Source organism: Dipteris shenzhenensis, chromosome 21, assembly GCF_047967505.1.
Source record: "Dipteris shenzhenensis isolate YYH24624 ecotype China chromosome 21, Dip_SZ_1.0, whole genome shotgun sequence".
Taxonomy (NCBI): Eukaryota; Viridiplantae; Streptophyta; class Polypodiopsida; order Gleicheniales; family Dipteridaceae; genus Dipteris; species Dipteris shenzhenensis.
Genome location: NC_141616.1, coordinates 43,917,802 through 43,944,472, shown reverse-complemented (window position 1 = coordinate 43,944,472; position 26,671 = coordinate 43,917,802). Strand labels below are relative to the sequence as shown.

The 26,671-nt window shown below is 42.5% G+C and overlaps 1 protein-coding gene across 2 annotated transcripts in view; it reads left to right on the top strand.

Annotated features, from left to right (window-relative positions):
* Positions 1-10,538: 10,538 nt before the first annotated feature.
* LOC147888905 (putative DEAD-box ATP-dependent RNA helicase 29) overlaps positions 10,539-26,671 on the top strand; it is a 62,410-nt gene continuing 46,277 nt past the window's right edge. For both annotated transcript variants that reach the window (XM_087392602.1, XM_087392603.1), the window contains exons 1-6: positions 10,539-11,025; positions 11,157-12,318; positions 20,475-20,532; positions 21,491-21,601; positions 21,781-21,844; positions 25,769-25,845. In XM_087392602.1, coding sequence (XP_087248728.1) covers positions 10,599-11,025; positions 11,157-12,318; positions 20,475-20,532; positions 21,491-21,601; positions 21,781-21,844; positions 25,769-25,845 — 1,899 coding nt within the window. In that variant the 5' untranslated portion in view covers positions 10,539-10,598. The remainder of the gene's footprint in view (positions 11,026-11,156; positions 12,319-20,474; positions 20,533-21,490; positions 21,602-21,780; positions 21,845-25,768; positions 25,846-26,671) is intronic.

Here is a 26,671-nt window from a genome sequence, read left to right as displayed (position 1 = left end):
CTAATCTCCTAGTCAATGTAGCAAGCTCTTGTTGGATACACCAAGTCTTTTTCAACAGTTTGTTCTTCTCATCTATTAATCTTGTGACTGTCTCTTGTGACCTCTCTTTTGCAATTTCTGAGTCAGCAAGTTTTTTTTATTCTGGGGTTAGTTGTTCTTGGAGGTTATGCATGGTATCTCTAAGTATCTTTGTCTCTCCTTCCATTCTCAAAACAAGTGAACCTTCGCAAAGTGTGCTTCAGCATTGGAATAGCCGATGCGTTTATAATATCCTAGTAAGCCTTGAAGACCATCTCCTACGTATTGAATAAACTTGTCACATTTTCAAACAAAGGTGGAGCACATGTCAAAGGATCCATTGGATAGAGTCCACTAACACTCCAAGTCGACATGCTTTGTTCCTTGTTGTCATAATTGATCTAGTGTATCTTTGCCGGCAACCTTGTGGCCATAACTTGTGGCATACTCTGGTGCAACTTCAATGTGCAAGGTGCTTTTTCGTGCCTTGTTGGTGCGATCTTCCAATGGAGCCATGAGAGGCATTTAGAAATAAGGCCTTGGATCAGTTCAAGAATAGAATAGAATCAATGGAAACAAGTCTAGGACAATGGAAAGATATAATAGGATCAATGGAAGCAAGTTTGGGACAAAATGATGAGAAGAAATTGGATTTGGGTGTTGCAAAGTGCTTATGATAGAAGGAGTATGAATGTGGGATTGGAAGATGATTACAGTGAGAAGGAGTAGGATTTAGATGTTGAAAAGTGATTTGGGTGCATAGGCATGGTTTGGGGGAAAGTTTTGAAGAGTTTTGGGCCATTTTGGGCACTTTTGAAAAATTTCAAAATTTTGGACTAGGGTGTACCCACGAGATACTTTTTGGGAATGTGGACCACCTAAAGGTTGTAAAGAGAGTTAACTTTTTGAGAGTGGGGGGGGCCTCCAACTTGGGAGAGGGAGGTGCACTTTTGGGGACCACCAAGGGCCTAGGGAGATGTGATTTTTTGTCCCCATATGGGGTGATGGGACCCTTTGTAGGCCTTACTAGTTCTTAATCCATTTTGCTAATCCACTCCTTATGAGGCCCTTTTTGAGTCCAAAATTCCCCTAATGTATCAACAACCGCTAAGTCCACCAGTTGTGCATCTTTGCCTTTAACCACACCATTTCCATGACTCAACCAATAGATTGTGTGGCTCCAATACACGACTCAACAACAATAGGAAGAGGAGGATAAGGGTGCAAGAACGTAGAGGAAGAAGATGAGATTTGGACATCGCTGTTACTGCTGTTGCTGCTAGCTGTCTGGTTGGTCCTTATATTTTGCCTCGGCAAGGCTTCTTTCTGGGGAAGAAGGATTCATCACGTAGCACAAGATGCTCTGCCAGGTTCAAGGAAGAAGCGAATTAAGGACAAGAACCTTGCTTTTCATAACTTTAGCTTTCCCTAGTCTAGGCTTTTTTTTTTGCTTTTCTTTTGAGCCTTTCAAATTTTCTAATGTCAACCAAATTTGGAAGGCCTCTTTTAAACCTTTAGGTCAATCTAGAACCTTGCTTTTCATAACTTTAGCTTTCCCTAGTCTAGGCTTTTGTTTTCGCCTTTCTTTTGAGCCTTTCAAACTTTCTAATGTGAAAAATTTGGAACCCTCTTTTAAACATTTAGATCAATTTAGAATCAAGGACTCAAAATTATACACTTGGCTCAATGAGAGCTCAAAAGAACCAAACTTTCTCCTATGCTACTTGCCGTAAAGACAATTATGCACTCGGTGAACTGCAATGCCCTTGTGACAGTATACGGAGTCTCGTCACCTCTAGATCTAGCGGCTGACTCTCTTTCTTGATCATCCGCCTTTGTCTTCTCTCCATGGTTTTCTCAACTACTTCTTCAGCTACAACTCGTTTCTTACTATGCATGGAGAACCACGGGGGATAATGCTGGACCACTCTCGCAAGACTACCTAGACCACCGCACCATTCGACAATCCATCATACATTGAATTGCCTAGTAACATCAGTGCCTTACCTCTTTTGGATGCCACTAAGGAAGCCGCTACCTCCGCTTGTTGCAGTAATTGCTGGTGTTGTTGGTGAGATCCAGTCTGCTTGGAGATTTTGAGCCGCCATAGTCTCAAGACGGGATTGATACAAATTGTAAAATTTGCCCCCTGAGATGGGAGGATCGATCGGAACGAGATCGGAACACTACCATTTATATCAGCCACCTGGGCAATCAATCCTCTAAAACAGATGCATTCACACACATGTGAATCCATCCTCTAAAACAGATTTGTAACCGTCATGGTTCTACTTAAGGAACTATCTTGAGCAATACAATAAATTCGTACCTTTCATGATCTGTCTTCATCTTCTCTCGCCCTCGTCTGTCTCGCTTCTTGCCTCTTGCCGTCATGCATGGCTTTGTCTCTTTCCTTGCATAGTCTCTATTCTGACACTTTTCATGAATCTCATTCACCACATCTACATTATTCCTACTAAGCGCCATTTATCGCATGTATTGAGAATACTAATTTGGAAGAGAGTAGAATGACAATTAAACTGCATAGTGGAAAGAAAGAAATTGTAGGACCAAGGATTTCACAAATCATCTCTCCTTTTGTAAATGTCAAATATAAGGATCAAATTGAGACCAACTTAAATCCTTTGAAGCCATGAGGCCCTATATGTGAAAGCTTTGGGCATAAAAGTAAAACCTTTTTTAATATTGGAACTATTTTAATCCCATTAGTATGGCAAGTGTGGTTGTGGAAAACTTTCATCAATAAACTATTTGAATTCTAGAAATGGCCTTGATATTGTGGTGTTCCTCGACTCCACCATGGTGTTGCTCAACTCCACCATGATAGAAGCATAAAAGTAGGATGCAAGAAGCATGATTTGAAACGTAGGAAGCTCTTTGATTTTTTTGAAACATTAAAATAGTCACCAATGCAATCCTCATTTCTTGAGAACCATTCCAATCATTAGGCACTTGGTATATGCACGTCTTTAAATCAAAGTTTAAATCATGTGGAACATTTAATAAAAGTTGTTATGTAAGGCTTGAGGTTTTGATTGTGGATGGAAGAAATCTCACTCGCATTTTATTATTACTTATATCACTTATTGCTAATTCATTTCGAGCCACCACTGGAGTGATGCTCTCTGTACCTACATCAATCTTTGCCACAAAATAATGATCTTTGCACTTGCTTGAAATTGCATTACTGTACCAATGCATCCTATATTTTCTCTTCTCCCTCATGATGCAACATGCTTTACCGGTCTTTCAGTGCTGAGTTCGAATTTTAATTTTGGTGGACGATCATGATGAATTTCCTATGAGAAAGACAGCTTTCTTGCTGTAGTTGACTATGGTCACAATGGGATTGGACATTGCAATAGTGATTAGCATGATCTCATATGTAGAAGCACTCAATCGAAAAGAAACTTCGGCCATAAGCACAGACCAATCATCATGAGGGACAAACGATTTGAATCTCAATGCGCATTGGATGCAATAGAGAGGTTGCAATGTGAAGGGTGATCACTAGGTTGCCACGTTTGATTAACTTGGCAAGCATCTAGGTGAGAAGTCTTAATTGGTTAGAGGATTGAGCTATATTGAGGCTACACTCCAACTAGCATAATATTTCCCATCCTCTTGCAAATCCATCAATGTCTAACAGCATTTCGTAAGCCTAATCCCACATCTTGGATCTAAGCTTGATGATACAACATGGCTTGCAAGTTGCATGGTAGGTCCCTCCTCCATAATCGAAGTGCAATCAATTACATAAGTAGGATGGAGGATGGAGGATGCAGAAACTGGAACTTAAGAAGTTAGTTAGATTTTTGTAAAACGATTAAAATAAGTGTCGCCCATGCATGTAAATTGTGCACCAACGTGCACACACAGATAAACCTAGACAGGCACATGTATAGAGACACATGTATAGCAACACTACATGCACACATACATAGAGATGCACTCACTCACATATGTCCAAGTAATCAACACATACACATGTTAAATACATTTTTCATTTTTGAGCGCTTATCCCCCTTCTCTAGCTATATTCTTGTTCTTGCTCCCATTGGATGATGGCTTTGCCTCCAAACATGATGAATTTCTTGCATCCGATAGCATAGAAAAGTAAGCTTGAAACCCATGGTTACTGCTTGAGGCATTCAAAAGTCTACTAAACCATGACACATAACACGTTAATCTTCCAAGCTAAAGGTCTCAATAACTACTCTAAATTTTGTCTTCCTCTATTTTCTAAGTAGCACCACAATGAGATTGATACTAAAGTTATGGCACAATCACTACATTCTCAAGTGGCAAATTGAAGAGATGGAGGAGTCTTGAAACTTGAAATTTTAATTTCTTAAAATTCACCTTGAGCCGCGTACTACATGGGTCATGCAACCATCGTACTAGGTCATGCTACGTTATAATTATAATGGATTCCTTGAAGGGACACATCGAAGAATTTATCCTTCAAAACAGTAAAGATTCCAAACTCTAACGTATCGTAAACTGGGCATGTGCATCAGTCGTAAGTACTGGTGAATCTTGATGCAGTTGTGAGACACTGCCTCAATGGATTCTCTCTAGCTACTTGGTTTGGAGCAATAGATTCTTACAGCGAATCGAATTTAACTCCAAGAGTCGTTAGGATTGTAAAAACCTGAATGAAGGGACGATAAACCCGGAAGGAGCTCGTTGATGCACAAGCTTGGACCCTGCCATTTGCCCAATGCTTCGAATCTGTGGTTGCAGGATGTGGCACTGCTTTTTTGCAGTGCACCTGATCTTCCACTTGCGCCGCAGCTTCATGTTTTTACAATTGTAAGGTTTGCAAGACGACTTTCATGACCTTTAAGCCGTTCTCATCGGACCTCTTGTTCTTTTGTCCTTTCATATATGTAGTTGGAATCATTGAGGAAATGAAGACATATTGTTGAATATATTTTAGCTTGACCCATATGATCGCACTTTGATTGCCAAAGTTGTAATGTCTTTGAATTATACACGTGGATTTAAAAATTAGGACCACATGTATCTTTAAAACAAATGTAACAATTTGCGAGAGTTTGCCCTTTCTATTTATACAATTTAATCGATCGTGGTCAATCCATGATCCTATTAGTTGGATAAATTCTTAGATGGTGTAATTTGCATGAGCATGTTATAATTAAAAGTTTCAATAACACGTCGCTCACTCGATTTTTGCATGGTTGTTAGATCTCCTCTAGCTCTCTCACTCGCCATGGCATCCGCGTCATTCACAACAATCAATGCAAGTTGCATACGCATCCCAGGATCCAAATGTGAGGGGAAATCAAGCAATGAAGCACATAATGAACATGGTTGATGCTACCCTCCTACCGATAAGAAGAGATGAGGCACGCGCAATTGCCAACGCAAGCATCTTTCATGATTCAAACGGTTGGAAGTACGACCACGTCAATGTAGTGGTCTCCAACACCAGCAGCTGTGTGGGATTGCGGCGATGCCTCGCATTGACGATGGCCCATCAAGAACTGTCACCACCCAACTATGAGGCAGAATGCCTATTATATTCATTGCATGATCAAATATGATAAGCCTCATAGTGGAGTCATGCCACTTTACTTTGCAAAGATGTTATATGCAAAGTTCATGCTCGACGTGCCTGTAGACTTTGCCTCCCAACCTAGGACACGGAGCAAAAAGCCTGCATAACCAAGGATAGCCAATGCCACTGCTGTCCTCATTGAACCACTTCTTGCATCTCCTCTTTCATCCTATTGTAGTATGCATCCAACCTGCTATTACGGACGGCATCATAACTAGGCATTGTCAAACTCAGGCCAGCTTTAGCAACAGAGGCCATGGCTTTTTTCCAATATGGGCTTTGCACCATGCTTAACGGATATCTCGTGCAACAAATAGATTCAAACACATCTTGTTGCGCCTTCTCGATATGTTGTGCTTTGAAGGAAGCTTCCAAGGATTGTTGTTGCACACATACATGCGCATTCGAACAAGGCACATTACTGCATTATCCTCTTTCCATATGCACATTTGAGCAGCTTGCCAACTATGCAAGGGATCCCGCGCCACTACTCTGCAGGGTTGCACTTTGTGAACAACTTTCCATAGTCTCCGATTGCTCGCATGGGGTTTCAAGACCCATGGTTCTTTTTTCAATTACAACTTGAGATAGGTGGCGTGCAACTATTTCATCCACAATCGTGTCTGCACTTGCGGATATCCAACCACTCAAAATGGCTACCACCCTTTCCACTCCCAGACCCTTGCACTTTCCAATCTATCTTTGAGGGTCGCCTAGGAAATGTTTGCGCATACGAGTTCGTGAACCCGTGTACTCATGGCAGATGTTAACATCTCCACTTTGTGGCAGTTACAAGAGTAACATAATCACGGGCTTTTGCAAGGTTTTGGCCTCATTTCTCTAGAGCCATGTTAACGTCTGTATGCACATACTAATAGATCAATAATGTGCAAAAGTTTTTGAAGCAAAATTTTTAGTTGCCACATATCAAAAACATTTCTCCAGTCTCATTTTCCAACATCATGCTCTGTACGCAAAAGTTGGTATTGCACACATGGTAGTGTAGTAGCTAGCACTGCTTACATGCACATGGCGGCTCTTTCTCTCACACCCTCTACTTTCCAATTCCAACCATTTGACACAATTATTCAAAATATTTAAATGCATTCGTTCATGGTACAGGTAGTCTAAAATATCTAGACTCAAATAAATACGTAAGGAACTAGCAATTGATTGATTAACAACATCCATAGTCTAAATCAATGTCAAATTCGATTAGAATAGCTCCACATAGTAAATGTTCACTCATTTACATCTTCAGCTTGTACACGGGTAACTCTACTCTCTGCATGGTTAATGCCTTGTAGGATGCCAGGAGGATAATTTTAATTTTATTTATTGCAAAAAGTTATTTAAATTTCTTGTAGACCCATTTACATGGCAATGCTTTCTTTCCATGTGGTAAAGAAACCAAGTCCCAAGTCTTATTTTTCATGAGTGAATTCATCTCTGATTGCATAGCATACTCCCACTTGTGTTGATCCTCGCCCATCATAGCCTCTCTGTAGTAGCAAGAAGGCTTCCTGCAATCAATAAGCATCACATAGTCTGCCCCTAGAACAAATATCTCAGGCGGTCTAGACACTCAAGATGTTCTTCTCAAGGGCATTACAGCTTGCTGTCCCGCCTGCATATCAGCCACATTTGGCTCATCATTGCCACCAATAGAGGATCCATCATCTACCCTTGATTGTGTACCTGTGGGAGTACTTGGTGGCACCATTTCCTGCACATTCGGTGTATGGACAGCTTGCTATCTATCAACATATGCGGGTGGATTTACATCTTGGAAAGTGATTCTCCTCATTTCCACATCCCTCGTGGGCGTCTTATGCATCTTCTTCTCATTGAAGACCACATCATGGCTTTGTATGATTTTCTTTGCTTCTGGATCCTAGAGATGATAGCCCCTCTCTCCACTTTCACCATAATCCAGAAAGATGCATTTTCTAGACTTAGGATCTAGCTTCTTTCGAAGCTTTTTTGGCACATGTGCATATGCCTCACACCCAAATATACGCAAATGAGAGTAAGAGGGCTTCTTGCCACTTCATGCCTCTTCATGAATACCACCATCCAAACTCTATAGGTGCGCTTGGTCACTGCAAGAACGGAATGACAGGCCCCTAGAAACATTTGCAGAAACAATATTGTGATAGTTCTTGCAGATGCTTCCGGCATCGTTTGCACCAAACGCAGCAAGTGTTCTTTGTGGTCTTGCCACCACACGCCATAAGCGCGCTTGCGTTTTTTAGGGTGAAGCGGAGATATCTCTGCAAGGCAGCATAGCTCATCCACAATTAAGGTGTGAGGGGTTTGGTTTAGCTGGCCGATGGAGAAGAGAATGCGCACACCTGCGGCGCCTTTCCAAATCAATCTAAAACAACATTGGAAAGCGGTGCCGATGCGAAAAAGACAGCCTCGGAGTAGTGCTCGTGAGTTTGACGCATTTGAGACGATTGAGATGACGTGTTTGATCGGTGTGCTAGTGGGTTTAGACACGTGCAAGTTGTCGAACAACTCTTTCCAAGGCGATGCGATAGGAGTTGCTTGTTGGAGTATCAAGTCGCAAAGTGCTCGTGCAAGAACATTGTATGTGCACGAAGGCAAAAACTCTAGCACACACAAAAGCAAGTCATGGTTTGCTAGATTTTTTGTCTTGAACGCTTGCCACTTAGCATTGTTGTATTGGTCTATGTCAACATCGTTGATCATTTTGACAAGCCGTGCTACTCTGAAGAAAGTCACGAACCAATCATCTTGTGGCCTTTTTTTTTGGAAGGAGGCTAATAAACAAACTTCATTAACAACTACAAGTAGAAACTACAAAGGCGTTCAAGCTTTCATACATTCGGCTTGAAGGCCACCAAGTGACCTGAACTATTGATAGTGAAACTACCACTAGGCTTCAGGTCAAGGAGCATAGACTTAACACCAAGGACACTTTCTTTGTACAAGTCCACGAACGATGTAGGGGCACCAAGCAGAGTGTCAACACGTGCGCCATGAATGGCCACTGACACGTCGGGACCGTCACGATGGCAAATGCGGCCTTTCAACAAGGGAACCTTCGAGATGTATTGGACACTAGCATACGCGTAGCAATAGGGATGTGATGGGTCGCGATTAACGTGTGTGCCACCGCATGAACCACATCGAGGTTGGTGAAATGCAAGACGCTAGCAACCTGCTCAAGAAAGATAAGAGAAAGGAAGATCAGAGCATTGTATGAAGAAAGAGCAAGGGGGGAGAAATAAGGAGCTTACTCTTTGACCGTAGCCAAGCCTAGAAACTTGTGCCATGAACACTTGCTACAATTCTGATTTCTTTGGGCCATCGGGAACATCTACAAGGATGCTAAAGTCGTAGAAACCAAGAGCTTTCTTTGCGATCATGTAGGAGACATTCTTTAGCATGTACATGATGATCCCATCGTCATTGTACTGTTGAATCAATCGCGTGAGGACACTCTTGAGCTCAACCACGAATGAAAGCTGCAAAGACAATTGGCTTAGTGGCAGCCTGGACGAATCGTTATAAACATCCACAAGCAAAGGGAAAGACACTCATAGTTGCATGGTCTTGGTCGCACGGCACATCAGCCACAATCACCTGGTCTGTGACTCTGCCATCAGTGTCAACTTTTATAATGACAATGCTTAGTGTGTTTACTATAGTGGAGATTGTGCCTTGCTTCATTGGCAGTGCCCAATCAGGAAAGGGTACAAACTCAACTATGGTTGACTTCAACACAAAGGTCACATTTCCTTCGAACTCTTCGCCTTTGACCACCAAGGTTGTCACATCAGCAAGCAGTGAAAAGTAGCAAGTTCCTCCCTCTCCAAGATTTCTCTTGCGTGGTGTTGCCCCCTCTGAAGAGCAAAAACAGTAGAAACTCAACAAAATCAGATACAGTAGCTTGCCATCCTGCGGACAGACGATCGCTAGATTTATAGAGGCCGTCCTCAACGAGTATCTCCTCCACGAAGGCTGCATGCACGAGGAAAACGTCCTCTTGCACAACACGCAGGTAAGTGGATTTGTTAGCCATCCTCGTATCTCAGGTTTCCTAATAATTGCGATGCGTAAGAATGGATAGAGAATAGGTCTCACGCCTAAGAATGGCTAGAGAATCGAAGCTAGAAGGTCTCGCATGCCTAACAAACAAAAATCCATGCTAAGGATGGGGTCACCACGTAAGGTCCACCTTACAACAGCACGTGGACCAATTACAAAAAAACAAAAACAAGGTGAATGATAATAAATCATTCATATGGCTTGCCTGAGATCCAAATAGCGAGAGAGAGAGAGAGGCCTAAAAATGTGGAGGATTTCTAGAGGCAAGTGGATCAATAAAAAATCTAGATTTTTTGAAAATAAACAAGGTGAGATACCACTCTGGCCTTGCTTGGAACCTTCACCTTCATCACTCACCATCTACTACTGTTGCTCCTGCTGCTCTTCTACTGCTTGCTGTGCAAGGCTAAGGGGGTAGGTACTAAGTACTTCCAAAAAAAGAACTTGCTAAAACAAATTTAGTAAGATCGAGATTAGTTCCTATGTGGGTCAAACAAATTTAGTAAGATGTGGGTTAGTTCCTATTTGGGTCAAACATTCCTAACTACATCATTAACCTAAGACCTAACCCTAGTCCCCACTAACTCGATCAACTTGACTGACTACTCACAAACCCCCACTTTCCCAACCCACCTCCCAAAAATCCACTCATCCCTAAGACCCACCTCCCAAAAATCCACTCATCCCTAAGACGGCCAAAAAATGGCCATTTTGGCTTTTGTTGAATAAGACCCACCTATGGCAGGCCAAAAATATAAAATAAGGATGATTTATGCCATCTCGAACGGGCAGGCCAACAACAATTTGAAAAAACAAAATCCAAACAAAAACAAGGCTGTAGCTGGCTACTTAAAGCGATTCAAGAGACGAAGCGAAGCAGCGATTAGGGTTTTGCAAGATGGAGAGTGAGGGCGAAGAAGAAGAGCAGACGGCGTTCGAGGCCTTCCCTTCCAGTGGCGTGCAGGAGTTTGATGCTCGCGCCTCCTCGCAGCTCAAGTTCCAAAAGAAGCTCAAGAAGAAATCCAAGTCCGGTGGCTTCGAATCCCTTGGCCTCAGTCCCCCCGTCTTTCGAGCTATCAAGAAACAAGGCTACCAAGTTCCCACTCCTATCCAACGCAAGACTTTGCCCCTCATCCTTGCCGGCTACGATGTCGTTGCCATGGCTCGCACTGGGTCCGGGAAAACGGCCGCATTCCTCATCCCTATGCTCGAGCGATTGAAAAGTCACTCCTCCAAAGCAGGAGCGCGCGCTGTTATCCTGTCGCCTACAAGGGAGTTGGCTCTTCAAACGTTCAAGTTCTGCAAGGAGCTAGGTCGTTTCACAGGTATTGTGATTTCACCGCTCGATTGCTTTGCTTTCGAGACAAGGGCGAATGTGATGGAACCTTTTGTTTACGATAGCTGGACTGTGAGTTAAGGCTCGAAACAAGGAGGACTAAAGTTTGTTTGATTTCAGAGTTACGATTTGCTGTACTGGTCGGAGGCGACAGTATGGAATCTCAATTTGAGGACCTAGCAAACAACCCGGACGTCATCGTGGCAACACCCGGCCGACTCATGCACCATCTCTCTGAAGTGGAGGGAATGTCCCTTCGGACTGTAGAGTACATCGTATTTGATGAAGCAGACCGACTATTTGAAATGGGCTTCGCAGAACAATTGAGACAGATCCTCAGCCACTTGGGAGAAACCAGACAAACACTTCTTTTCAGTGCAACACTTCCTCGCTTGCTTGCAGATTTCGCAAAGGCGGGTCTCAGGGATCCTCACATGGTTCGCCTTGACGTTGATGGCAAGATTAGTCCTGATTTGAAACTCGCGTTTTACACTCTGAGGCACGACGAGAAACCTGCAGCATTGGTTTATTTGGTTCGGGAGCACATACGGTCGGACCAGCAAACCTTGATCTTTGTTTCTACGAAACATCATGTCGAGTTCTTACAAGAACTTCTGCAGAGGGAGGGCCTTGACCTATCCGTGGTTTATGGGGCCATGGATCAGACGGCCAGGAAAATTCACCTTGCCAAGTTTAGAGCAAGAAAGACAATGCTACTTCTTGTAACAGACGTCGCGGCCCGTGGCATCGATATCCCTCTACTTGATAATGTCTTGAACTATGATTTTCCTTCCAAACCCAAGCTTTTCGTTCACAGAGTAGGTCGTGCTGCACGGGCTGGCAGAGTTGGCACAGCTTTTTCATTCGTTACCTCAGATGAGATGCCCTATCTTCTAGATCTTCATCTTTTTCTCTCGAAGCCAATTCAAGCGTCTCCCACAGAAGAGGAACTGGCTGCAAATGGTCAGGAATTGTTGAAGAGGTTTAATGAAGCAATGGGGAGGGGCGATACCGTATATGGGCGATTGCCTCAGTCAGTGCTGGACTACACAGGTGAGAAGCTGAGGGGATTTGTTGAGCACAACACGGAGCTCTCTGCGCTTCAAAAGGCTTGTGTTAATGCATTCCGTCTTTACTCCAAAACAAGGCCCTCTCCATCTTTAGAGTCTACAAGAAGAGCAAAGCGCTTGCCCAGGGAGGGGTTGCATCTAGCGTTCAGGGAGGGAGTTGGAAGCCTAGAGTCAGCGGCTTTGGTGTTTACTGACAGCTTGAAGAAGTTCAGGTACAAAAACAATCTCAACATACATTCTAGAAGAAGGCTTTTAAAGCTCTTTGAAGAAGTGAACAATTAAAATTTGGAGTTATTGTCAATATGTGTCGCTCTTAGCCACGTGCACTGTACAGTCTATACGAGTCATTCAAACACAGAACTCCTTGTGTTATAGAAGGAAAACGTTGAAGGCATCCTTCAAGTCCAGTCAATACACCCCTGTATCTCCATAGCCAGCTCTCTTAATGACGTGGTACATGAGTCAGGTTGGGTTGGCTACCCTCTGCGTAACAGCCCTTTGATCAGCGTTGAAGCTCTACAATACAGCTCCATGTGCCCCAATTAATTTTGGAGCCCCTGGTCATATGGAATCTGCACCTCATTGTCAGTTGCTCCATCTGAGCCATGCTGGGTTATTGTCCATGATGTCGCCCTCTAATTGGCGTCAACCATCAGCTGGTGTTATATCTTGATGTTGATCAGCCTACAAAGGTTTTAGTGAATGCTCCAAGTAGATCCCCTCCACCAACGTGTGAGAGAATGGAGAGTGAGAGAGAGCAAGAGAGTGAGAGCTGAAAGCTTGGAAGCTGAAAGCTGAGTTGCAATAGAAGAGTGTGAAGAGTACAACTCAATGAGTGAGAGATAAGGTTTTGTCCTAATGACAAAACCTTAGTAGTCACTAACCATAGTTAGTGAACTAACTGCGGTTAGGGGGAAAAACTTCTTAAAGAGGGAAAAGTGCCCCTAACTAGCTTATTAAATTACATTGGTCACTGCTGAATTATATCTATAATTCTAACACCCCCCTGCAGTGCCAATGTCATGTACAAGGCTGATCAATCACCAAACGGATATAAGTTCAGGGCATTGCGAAATGCCTCAAACTTTTCACGTGGTAGTGCTTTGGTGAAAATATCTGCAACGTTGTCATGTGTGGACACAAAGATCATACTGATCTCTCCTGCATGCAACTTCTCTCTGACGTAGTGATAGTGAACCTCAATGTGCTTCGTGCGAGCATGAAACACTGGATTCTTTGCCACTGCAATGGCACTCTGACTATCAGTGAGAATTGGAGAAGGACCCTCCAAAGACAGATGAAGATCAGCAAATAGACGTCGCAGCCAGACACATTCAACTGTTGCCGTGAAAACTGCCTTGTACTCAGCTTCACATGATGAGGTAGCCATTGTAGATTGTTTCTTGCTCAGCTAGGAAATGCAAGATTCACCCAAAAAGAAACAATTGCCACTAGTGGACTGTCTAGTATCATAATCACCAGCCCAATCTGAATCACTGTAGGCATGCATCTGCAAGTCACCCCCCCTGGGAAATAGCAAGCCAAAAGACTTCGTGCTCTGCAAATAACGGAAGATGCGCTTAACTGCCTGCCAATGCATAGTTTTTGGGCTGTGCATGTACCTGCTCACCTGAGATACTGCAAACTGAATATCAGGTCTAGGGTTGCAGAGATATATGAGGCATCCAATAGCGTGACTGTAAAGTGTGGCATCAACTAATTCTCCTGCATCATGGATTGTGAGTTTCAGCCCCGGCTCCATGGGAGTGGCTATGGGCTTACACTCATGCATGTTAAATCTGTCCAAGAGTTTATGAACATACTTGGACTGAGACATAACAGTGCCACGTCTCTCATGAGAGAACTGGATCTCCAAATAAAAGTGAAGCAGCCCCAAATCTGACATGTCAAAGTTGGTCTGCAAATCAGCTTTGAAATCTGCAATTTTGTCTTCATTGGACCCTGTGAGCAGTAAGTCATCGACATAAAGAAGGATGACTAAAATTTCCCCCCCATCCATCTTGATGTAGAGGGTGCTCTCAGTAGGACTATTGTGCAGCCCCTTGCTGGTCAAAAAGGCATGGATTTTGGCATACCATGCACGAGGGGCCTGTTTCAGCCCATATAAAGCTTTGTTGAGCTTGCATACTTGAAGTGCATTTGCTGTAATTGCAAAGCCCGGAGGTTGTTTGACATACACCTCTTCCAGCAAGTCCCCATTTAAGAAGGCTGTTTTTATGTCCAACTGATGAACATTCCACTCAAAATGTGCAGCCATTGCAATAACTGATCGGATGGTGGTCATCTGGGATGTAGGAGCGAATGTCTCCTCATAATCTATGCCCTTTTTCTGAGCATAGCCTTTAGCAACCAGCCTTGCCTTATATCTGTCAATGGAGCCATTTGGCTTCTGTTTGACCTTGAAAACCCATCGTGTGCCAATGGCATGTTTACCATGTGGCAAGTCTACAACATCCCAAGTCTGATTTTTTGCAATGGACTGCAACTCATCGTGCATGGCATTCATCCAATGCACATTGTCCTTTGCCTCTTCGAATATGGCAGGCTCCTCCTCATCAAGAAGAGTATCTGCATATGCTGATTCCACTGAATTAGCACCTTCCATGTGCCTTGCGGCACTGCGAGTCTTGCCAGGTAACGGATCATCAATTTTACTCTCCCTGAGAGTCTGTAACAGCCAGTTTGGGACTGTTTTTGCTGCATGTATGTCTGCAATTTCTTGCTGCACCACCTGTTTCACTGCCTGTGGAGGGGGCAAGACATCCTGTGGCGGAAGCATCTGGAGGTTGCTGTAAATTCTGATTTGCATCAGAAAAATCAGCAGGGGAACCCAAGGCAATGGGTAGCAACCCCTTAAAGACATCCTTTGAAGACGAAGGCATTTGAAATTCAGCCTGAGTGTGAGCTGAATTTTTAGAAAATATCACATCTCTACTGACTATGATCTTGCGTGTAGCAGGATTGTAGAGACGGTACCCCTTGCTTTCTGCACTGTACCCAATAAATATGCACTTAATGGCTTTATCAGACAATTTGTGCCTAAATTCAACTGGCACATGAGCATAAGCAAGGCATCCAAAGACTCGGAAGTGATCCACTGAAGGCTTCCTGTCATTCCAGACCTCATAAGGAGTTTTTGTTTTTAAAGCCTTAGTGGGAGCCCGATTTAAAATGTAATTGGCACACATCAAGCCCTCAAGCCAGAATTTGTGAGGCATGTGTTTGCTTTTGAGCATACATCTGTCCATCTCCATGAGAGTTCTATTTTTCCTCTCAGCTTTGCCATTTTGCTGAGGGGTCAGCCTGACTGTGAGCTGATGCACAATACCCTTGCCTTTCAGAAAAGCATCAAATTCTGCAGACAAGTATTCCCCACCTCTATCTGTGCGCAATGTCTGTATCGTGAGTCCGGTCTCATTTTCAACCATGGCTGAAAAGTGTTTAAACACCGTGAACACTTCTGATTTGCGTTTCAGCCCAAAAACCCGAGTGAAATTGGAGTAGTCATCAATAAATGTAACAAAGTAGAGATGACCACCCAACGATGGAGTCCTCATGGGACCACAGACATCACTGTGTATAAGCTGCAATTTGCGGACAGCTTTAACTGAACCATCCTTCTTGAAGGGAAATCGATGCATCTTGCCCAAAATGCACCCTTCACAGGCATGTGGAGGAGGTATCTCAAGAGGTGGCAATGCATCAACCATGGAATACTTCTGAAGTGTCATCAAGCTGTTGTAATGCATGTGGCCATATCAGGCATGCCATAATTCTGCATTCTGCATGGCAGCTGTAGGGGTAGAAACTGCAAGAGCATGGGCTGCTCTTTTCTCAAAAAGATCAAGCTGAAAAAGCCCACGCAGCAGAGTACCAGATAACCTTAAGGCATAGTCATCTTCCCTGTCTCGGACAGCACATTTGTCATCCTCAAAGATGACTTGAAATCCAGCTCTGTTAAGAGTGGACACTGAAAGAAGATTTTTGGTTATACCAGGCACATATAAGACATCTGAAAGTCTGAAAATTGAGCCATCAATGGCAGTGAGCTCAACATCTCCTGTGCTACGTACTGAATATGATGAGTTGTTGGCACAAGTGACTTTCTTACCAACGGGAGGTGGATGCAAGGAAGTAAAAAGACACTTCTTAGACGTGATGTGCTTGGATGCACTGCTGTCAAAATACCAAGTGTTCAGTGTTTCATTGACACTGAAAGCAGATGCATCTGTAGAAGAGTCATAACTGCAAGTCAAAAATGCATATGTATCATCACTGCAAGTGGCTGTACTATCCCGAGCATCTAGAACAGCCAGCCTAGAAGCTGAAATGCAAGATAAAAAGGCATAATCCTGTCCAACAAAGTTGGCTGCAGCATCCCCACTGTCAGATGCATGAGGAGCTGAATCTGAAACAGCCATACCGGAGCTGTTTTTCTTCTCTTTTGCAAGCTTTTTCCTGCATTCTGCAATGTGATGACTTGGCTTTTTGCAGTAGTGACAAAAACCCTTCTTCTTGGGCTTACTTGCATCATTTTTAGCCTTTTGTGAAGGCTGTCCTGACCCACTGGAAGGCTGATTTACTGATGTCTTTGCCTGTCCCTTTGTTTTTGATTTAAACTTTGAGAGCATGGCTTGTTCACCTGCACGTGAAGCCAAGTTTTTCCTGGTCTGCTCTTCCTGAAGCAGAAGTCCTATCAACTCATGAAAAGTGAGAGGATTTGCACCCCCCCTCAATGATAAGTTCAGCGAGGTATGAAAGCTGAGATAATTCAGAGTGGTTGTAATCATCTCTGAATCAGGAATAATTTCATCTATATTTAACAATTGCTCTCTGAGATCCTGTAGCTTTGTGAGGTGGACTGACATGGAGTTACCCTCTTCCATATGTAAATTACTTAACTCTCTTTTCAAGAAAGATACCCTTGCATCATTCCGGGCTGCATACATGCTTTCTAAAATATCCCACACTGCCTTGGAGGTCTTACACGACCGGATATGCGGAATGATAAATCTTTTCACTGAAAGAGAGATGCATGACAAAGCTAAGGCATCCCGTGAATCCCATCTCTTCTGATCTGGAGTAGTGGCTATTGTTGCACCAACAACTTGTTCTGCAGCTGCCCCTTGTGCACGACCTCTTCCACCTCCTTGCTGAGGAGGGGTATTAGGTGCCATACCTGTTGGTCGGATCTCACCCCCATTCACATAATCCCATAAATTGCGAGAAATCAGAATATTGCGTACCATAAAACTCCAGAGGCAGTAGTTGGTACCATCCAACCTGTCTTCCTGTAAAAGACCACCGAACTGGAAGTCATTTTGATTTTGCTGGGCCATATCTGAGAAAGAGATTGAAGCAGATACAAAACTGAATTCCCTTACTGGGAATGAAATGCACAACTCCCAAAAAACACAGCCAAGCACGGGCTGTAAATGCAACTCAGATTTCTGTACTTGCACTATCAGAAACCTGTCCAAGCATAAAAAAACTCTCCAGAATCTGCCAAAAGTGCTGCAAAACACTCCAAGAAAGGCAGTATGAACTGAAAACTCGAGAAATTGCTCTCCCAACACAAAAGCCCCAAAATAGGCCTGAAATTGCAACCGGAAAGGGGCAAATTGATCAAAAGCCCCAAATGTTGCAAGAATTGCGCTCTGTCTGCAAAAGCCCCAAATTTTCTGCAAAATTGCAGTGTAATCACAAAATCCCCAAATTTCTCCAAGAAATTGTACTGCAGAACTGAAAGCCCCAAATTTCGAGCTTGAAATTGCAACCAGAAAGGGGCAGAAGTACTGAAAGCCCCAAATTTTGCAATTTCAGCAGAAAGCCCCAAATTTCAGACCAAATCTGCAATTTTTGCTCCAAGTGTAGCTCCGAAACTACAAAATGATTGCAATGTCTGCAACAAACAAAATGCCCCAAATTCTTCCAAAAAAACTGAGCCAAACAATGGCCGTCTGCAAAATGTGCTTGCCAAAGATCACCTGCGAATTTCTCCTGTAAGAAATCAAAGGACTACCTGCTGTACGGAAGCAGATCCAGTACGGAAGTACTGTACGGAAAACAGTACAGAAGTGTTGTACGGTTGGTACGGCACTGTACGGCTGGTACGGTTGGTATGGCACTATACGGTTGGTACGGTTGGTACGGCGAGCAGGTACGAAGACAGGTACGGTACGCGATGTACTGCACTGTACGACGAACCGTACAGTTTGATGACGAACTGCACGGTCGCGATGTACGGACGACTTTTGCGACCTGTACGGACGGTACGGTACGGTAGAAACCAAGTGCAGGTTCCGTACAGGTCGTACGGACTGTACGGACGAGGTGTAGCAGCGAAGCTGAGTTGCAGCTGGAGCTCAACGGGGAAGTCGTAGGGAGCTGGATCTAATGCTCTGATACCAAATGTGAGAGAATGGAGAGAGAGAGAGCAAGAGAGTGAGAGCTGAAAGCTTGGAAGCTGAAAGCTGACTTGCAATAGAAGAGTGTGAAGAGTACAACTCAATGAGTGAGAGATAAGGTTTTGTCCTAATGACAAAACCTTAGTAGTCACTAACCATAGTTAGTGAACTAACTGCGGTTAGGGGGAAAAATCTCTTAAAGAGGGAAAAGTGCCCCTAACTAGCTTATTAAATTACATTGGTCACTGCTGAATTATATCTATAATTCTAACACAATGTTCCATCCAGTCTTTGACAGTAAGTGTAACGGGCAAGGGGCCTGGAACACAGTCTGACTAACTGTGCCTGCCTTAACTACCGAGTGCAGGAGTGTGGAATGCTGACTGTAGATAGATAGATAGAGAGAGAGAGAGAGAGAGAGAGAGAGAGAGAGAGAGAGAGAGAGAGAGAGAGAGAGAGAGGCTGGATTCAAGCGTAATGCTAACCACTATATTCATTCTTATGTGGGTGCCTGGCAATCACCAGTAATGCTCCTTTGTATAACTGTTTGCCTTCCTCATTGAAGAGGGCTTGTCTGAGTCCCCACTGTCCTGCGCCTGTTGCCTGCTGTACTTCTGCTGTTGACTGTGCAGCATTTTTGGCTGTCCTGCTGCTGCTCTGGGCTGTAGTGAGCTGTTGATGCACATAACAGGAAGTCTTACTGTGCAAATCTCCAATATACTGCGATTGGATCCATGAAACAGTCTTTCAGACAGCTGACTAGGTCAACATCTATCAGAGGTTGACAGTGTTGCGCATATGTCCTCTAATTAACTTTGAATCTCAATAAATAGTTTCCCAGAAGATATTAAAGAAAATAACTTAGTTTTTTTGAACTTTTTGGGCTGCGTGTTTTGGTTAGGGCTTGGCTCAGCAAGCAAGTCCCTTTCCTAGGGTAGTCTCTAACAAGATGGTCACTCCAGGATTATATTGCTTCTCATGTAAGAATCAGTCCAATTAATACCACCTAACTGTTAAATAACGCAATATATATTTGTAAAATTGTGCTTCTTTAATCTCCGAGTCTCAATGAGCTAAGACTCAGGCTAAAATAGATTGCACAAACTTGAATCTACAATGAAAGTGAGGATTTTATAAGAAATTGTTAACCCAACTATGATAAATCCTAGAGTGATGCATCTTTTGCCATATTTGCCTACCCAAGCTGGACGGCTGTAGTACATTAAATGAACTTTGATGTCACATTCTAGATCAGATCCATCAATACAGGGTAAGGAGACGTTGAACACTGCAACTTAGTAAGACATAAATACCTAAGTCTTGAGGCACATGTGCATTGTTCAGAGCATACCTAGGTGCACAAGTTACTTGCATGGCTGGGTGTAGTCATTAGTAGCAGGGACGTCATCAAGGGTCTTGTTCTTGAAATATTGAAAATCCTTAAGTATGGTACCAATAAAAAACTCACGAAAAGACTGTAAGGGGTTTGAGTCATGAAGAATTGGCTGCAGGGAGGAGGAGGCCTTATGGAAGGGAGTAAAAGAATCTGGGGATGGTCAAGAGTTGAAGTAGCCTTTGGCATGGGTAAAATTGTCTATGAAAAACTATATCCTAACTGTCTTATTTTATTCGAGCATAGCAGCACAATGTTTAAAGAAAAAGGCAGGATCTCATAACCTGCTCTAGCTCGTTCCAATGGACGTTCTACTAGAGCATCATAGCAATATTCTATCATATAGAAAAGATGCTTTCTAAGAATACATAAGCTTATGTGTGAAGAAATTTTAATATAACTTACTCTTCCAAGATATGTGAATGAAATTACAAGCTATTATTCCTTTCAATGTCTTTCTGCAAGGGAACACATTTGTATATCATCTTTGGCTGTCTCAGGTGCATGGTGATAACTTATTTTTTATCTTGCACCTAGGAATTCGCAGGCCAAAGCAAACCGTCTTGGAGGCTGAAGGCGAGGCTGCTCGGTCAAAGAATATGCAGGTGTGTGTGTGTGCTCTCTCTCTCTCTCTATATATATACATACATACTCACATACATGTATGTATGTATGTGGGTGCGTGCTTGTGGGTGTCCGTATGTATGTATGTATGTGGGTGCGTGCACGTGGGTGTCCATATATACGTACATAGATGGATATTGGTATGCATGCATGTGCGTATCTGTGTCGGTGTGCGTGCGTGTCTCTGTGTGTGTGTGTGTGTGTACGCCTATCTGTTCGACTTTAATCTCATCCATTCTCCTAAAATTTAATATAGTCATCAGTCAACTGCCTAAATACTATTGCAGCAAAATTTGTCCCAAGTGATTCTTTGAAGTTTACCTGTAAGACCTTGTGACGTTGAAAGTCATACTGTACCGTTGTTATAAGATACCTGATTACATGGGGTTTTCAAAGCTTCCTTGTATATCTTTGTTATCAGAGTATTCATTGTCTCACAATTGCAATGAAGGAATTCTGGTTCACCGCTTGCAGACTTGGAAAAAATATTCTCCATCATTTTGTTATTTGCACAAGCTCATCGATTTCAAACCAGAGCACGTTTTTTCTCATCAATTTCAAATTCTTTACTGGTTTCCAAGTCGGTCTTGAGGTCTTGAGTATCTGTTCCGACTCCCAAAGGCGTTTATGTGATGCTATTTTAGTGTAGGATTTATAGAACGTTTTGGATCACTCTTTTTGGACATACCCCTTGTTTGTACCTTGTCCAGCTATTTAGAGACTCTGTTGTTGCTCTCATGCGTTCTCTTTGGCCTTTGCCTCACTTCCAGCTCATGTGTTTGTGTTCTATTCTTAGGGTTTTGTCATTTTAGTGATTCACCCTCTCTCTGCTGTAGTTATCGTTCGTTAGACACTTAATTTGACCACTGTCTGCTGTTGTGCTGAAATTAAGTGGTGGGAACGGGTTCCACAGCCCCTCTAACATTGTCACTCTTTCAGACACCAATTGCGCAAGTAGTTGAGGTGATGAAGAGAAAGAGAGCAGTACATGAGCCAGTGATAAGTGCAACACAACAACAGAAAGCATCCCTTTTTGTTGCTGCAGAAAAGGTCCATCTTTTAAACCTGGATGCTTTATGGCTTCTTGTTTACATATGTATATACAGATATTCTGCCATATTTTTATGGCCATTTTGATGCATCCAAATTATTTGGCCATTTTCATGCAGTCCAGTTTTAATATGCTCTCGTATTGAGTGCTTTTTAAATAGAATTTTTGATCTTGACAGTTCTATGTAGAAGATGGACCTGGAGCTTCCACAGATATACCCAAAGAAAAAAGGAGGAAAAAAGGTGTTTTGATCGTCAATCTCCTGCATATCTCCTCCTTTGATTAAATAGTAAGAGGAGGGGAAAGCCTCATAAGTTGAAAGCATAAGTTGTGTCCCTTTGTAGTGTAGCCAGAAGTACCATTAAAAGCAAGTGCAGAAAACAGATGTGGATGTTACCTCTGCAAGGTTTGCCTTGAGATCCCTAGCTAAAAGAGCTAGCTGAGTAACAGCTAAATTGAGGAATACAATACACTTAGTGTGCTTTGATGTCATCGGATGTTCAGTTCTGACCGTTTGCTTTGTGCATATGACTTGCTATCTGATTGTGCTGTAATTTTCTTCCACCTAGGTATTATCTTCCCTTTTCCATTTTGACCAAGTGGGGTCCACTATAGGTTATCCTCTTCTTACTCTCTGTACCGCACTTTATAACTTTCTTATACTGCAGCAATAGAGTGCTTGCTGATCAACAAACCAACCAACCTTCTTTGGAATGTTAGTAAATTATTGGCATGGGGCTCTGCTTGAAATTGCAGGACCTGCAAATTTGAGCTTTAGTTACCTATGTTCCCCTTCTCTAAATAAAGTGGGGACCCCAATTGTTCATGGCAAGCACTGCCATGTCTTTAATATTTGGGTTAGGGTTGTGATGGTTCATCATTACACCATGCAAAGAATGGAAAGGGCATATCCATATGGGCATGCGATAGGTTGAGTACCAAACTCAGCTAGATGCACATGTGTCAGCCATGTTTGCTTGTTGAATGCTTGGTATGCTTTTAAGGCATGGGTTGTGCATCGTGAAACGTTGTTTTATGCAAGCAAGACGATGGACGGTGTATAAGAGATGAGACATGATTACTCATGATATCATGGCTGCATGAAATTGTACGCTTCAAATTAACTGTTAATCATGGATGGTCCCTTGCTGATGGAGGAAGACCTATATTTGATGTAAACAGGTTTTGTTTCCATACTGTCTTTGTTAACATTGTAATCATTACTGCACAATTCCATCCTGTTATACTTTCTCATGTGAAAAGAAAAATGGCCATTGGATAAGTTTCAGCTATGCAAAAAGGCACTGCTGGCAGTGCTGGAATACGATTAGAGAGGAGGTGGACAGCTCAGATAATGGCAGTGAGCATAATAAATGGCATGTTGTCCAACCATGCAATAACTGTTGCAACCATGTTTTGTTTTGCAGTACACGGTCTTTAGAGACATTGAGTGGATTTGTTTGTTCTGTTTCCATCTTTGAGTGCTTGTATTTTGGAATAATTTGTGTGCTCTGTGTAATGCATTTGTATGCCTTATGTTTGAGCTCCCATATCCTTGAGTAATCTATGTGCGACGTTTCTGATCATTTGGCAGAGATATCCTCGAGCTTCATTTTCTGTAGTTCACTTTGTGGTTTATCTTCACACCTGCCTCAATGGCTGATCTACCTCTGCCTATGCTAACGGCCATAATTCTAAGTGGTGCTGGAACAAGATGTACAATGAGCAAATAATTAAGGGGGCAAATCTCACCAAGGAATATAACTCAGGTGTTTAACCATCGGCAAACTAACTCAGGTGTTTAACCATCGGCAAACTCCAAGTATGTGACCAAAGGACCTGCTGTGGCCAATGTGAAGTTTGTCAATTTGCTACAGCACTAGTCGTTAGTGCTTTTGCCAATACTGCAACTGTGGTATTCGATTCTGTTAGTGGAGCTGCGTTTTGGTTTTAGGATTTTGTTAATAATTTCCTACATCATATGATGGTAGATCATTGGGTTATCGCAGTGACCTGTTGATGGTGGTGAGGTTTTTTGGCTGTACTAGTGTGTGTCTATTCTTTGCAGATCTGAAGTGTTTCTTTATCTACGTGTGTGCACATTTGTGAAGCAAGATAAGGTAGTTTGTAGTATCATGTCAATTTAACTTCCGCATTAGATGTCTTGCAATCAAGGTTGGCGATTGATGCAAGGTCATTGTTGTGCTTACATGGTGTTTGAGTTGAGAACTAGAGATGTCGTATCTGAGCCAGTGGGATAGTATTATCGCGTGTTCAATATGGCATCAGAGAGAGTGTTTTGAGCTAATGATACATAATTGGCTTCTCCAACATCTACAATATACAAAAGCTCCACCATTGTCACTGATCAAGGTAGAAGGGTTTTAATTTTCATGCCAAAGGTCTCAGTCGTCTTATCATTGCCATGCTTCTTCTTTAGTCCCAATAACAGTGAAACGTTAGTTACCGTCCCAATATAGATGAGCTGCAATGGATTCTCCTCATGAGATGTGGAACCATTGTTTGTCCAGAGCCTGCATACTTCGAAATCTTGTGATTCTGAATCAATATTAATAGTGCATAGGCAAATGAGTGTATGTCCAGAGCCTGCATACTTCGAAATCTTGTGATTCTGAATCAATATTAATAGTGCATAGGCAAACGAGCGTATTGGGCTGTCAAATTTATTTGATAACAAGGTACTCAATTGTCTAGTTGTACGCTTGTATCTGTGATAGCCATCCCATGTGTGCCATCGTTGAGCTGCTTTCAAGTGAGGGAATACTGCTTTCAAAATTCATTATTGTGTTTTGGATGCTGTTCTATACATCCAATTTCTGTCTCAAAAATCTGGAGAATGGGTCTAGACAAGGAAGGTGATTTTGACATTCCCTGAACTCAGCACATTCGTCTCTCATAAGCCTCCCTTCAGAAGGGAGCTTGCCCATTCTTGGATCCTCACAACTCTCTCTTTTCATACCCATAGTCATGAGATTGTCACCCATGTATCCTCTCTTTATATATGCACATATCCTGCTGTCCTGGATGATCCATCAAACAATATCTTATGATGTAACTTTACAAGAAATTTCTGCGGTTATCCTACTATGTAACAACTGTTGTGCAGTAGTATATGGTTGAAGTGAAAGCCTAGGAGGGTGAGATGCTCCTTGTATGCTGAGCAAGAGCTGTGGGTTTCATCTACTGTGGACACTTAGACATGCGGTTATATGGTAGGTTCTATTTTGGGGCTTTGCACAATTCAATAACTGGAACTTAAAAGTTTCTATACTTGCTCAGGTTGATGCATTCCGATATCATCTTTTGTTTTGTTGTAAATTGATGGTTTTATGTGCAGAGCTTAAGCTGGGTAGTCCTCTCATAACATAAAGAAGAGCAATCCTCTGATATAATTGGAAGAACTTTGGACTTAAGGTCTAGAGTCCATCATGCTGTGATAGTTTGTGACTTTGCAATTGTTGGAACGTCTGTTGCTTTACCCTTAATGCACCCATTTTGGAAGCCACAAACTTCACCCAACCCTGAGACTGGTTGCAAAAATGCACCCATTTTGGAAGCCACAAACTTCACCCAACCCTGAGACTGGTTGCAAAGTCTTGCTACGCTGCTTGTGTTTGACTAAATTTAGCAACCCGTCTAGTTTCGATGTTTATATGCCGCATATCAATGTTGTACCTACACACGTTCAAAAGATTTTTGTTGCCTATAAGGTAGATCATTCACTAAGGCTTGCAAAGGTATTGTTTTTGACCATTGAGGTAGATCTTATTGTAAGATGTTCCTTTCACCCCTCTATTTGAATCCCTTTGATGCAACTAAGACTTGTCTGCAACATTGGTCTATTACTATTGATCAATGGAAAGGAGTGCCCTGTTTTGGGAGAGAGGGGCCGTGGGGTGTGTACGCGTACGCTTGCAGTAATAACTATGGACACACTTTCTTGGTATATATTTTGAGTGCTATATAACTTTAACTATCTCAAGGGTTCTGTCTTGAACACACCAAAGGTCTTTCAGGTTCTGATGTTTCTTTGAAATTCTCTGAAAGAGCATCTGTAGTACAGTTTTTCGGTCTAATTTTCTTTTGCCTTGTTTATGGACGTGGAAATACTAAAAAATAGCAACAAAATTGCTTTGTGGTTGCAGACTCTGTTGGCTCCATGAAGCTTCCCAAAAGCTATAGAGATGATAATTTTTATATCAGCAGTGTACCTTCCAACCGGGTGAGTATCTTTCTTAAAAATAGAGCCACCTTTCTGTAAGTGGATCATTGTGCGTGTATATGTGCATATGCAGGGACAATTTTGACAGACACTGAGAATGAAGACTGTGTATAAAGGATGTTTTGTGTGTGCATTGAGGACACCCATCGTTGCATGCTGGAGACATTGGTTGTGTTGTTGTAGTAGCGATTCCTTAATATGCGTGATGGAGTGAATGGTTTCGAGCCTTGTGATTGATTACTATGAGGTTGGAACTTGATAGGATATTAAATGATGAGTTTCGGCATACATATATAGGATGAGTTTGTGTAGTCCCTAATTTGTTTAAGTTAATGGTTTTCAACCTTGTGAGTGACTATGACGAGATTGAAACTGCACTATCAGTTGTGTTTGAAGAGGGTGAGGTTGGGCATGTTCTTGGATTCACACACACGCATGCATATATGGATGTATATGTATGTGTGCGCGCGCGTGTTTCTTGGTACAACAGGGGATCACGTTAGAGCATATTGTCTTTATGTCATCACTGCTGCCATGTAATCTTCCTCCTTTTTCTTTTATCTTGACATCTTTTCTTTTTTGATAGGGGTTGCTTTTGTACTTTTTCCTTTTGTACTTCATGTTTTACCTTGTTTGAGGTTTCCCACACAGTAATATCAAGTATTAAAAAAAGAGAGTATGTGTATATATAGTATATGTATATGATTCTCGCAGAAATCTTGCAAGGCTGTGAGGTCCCTCTGTAATCCCTTTGGTGTGCCTGATATTAGCACTACAGCGTCTGCATAAAGCAAGATGGATATGATGTGCTGTGCCAAAGTCCAGA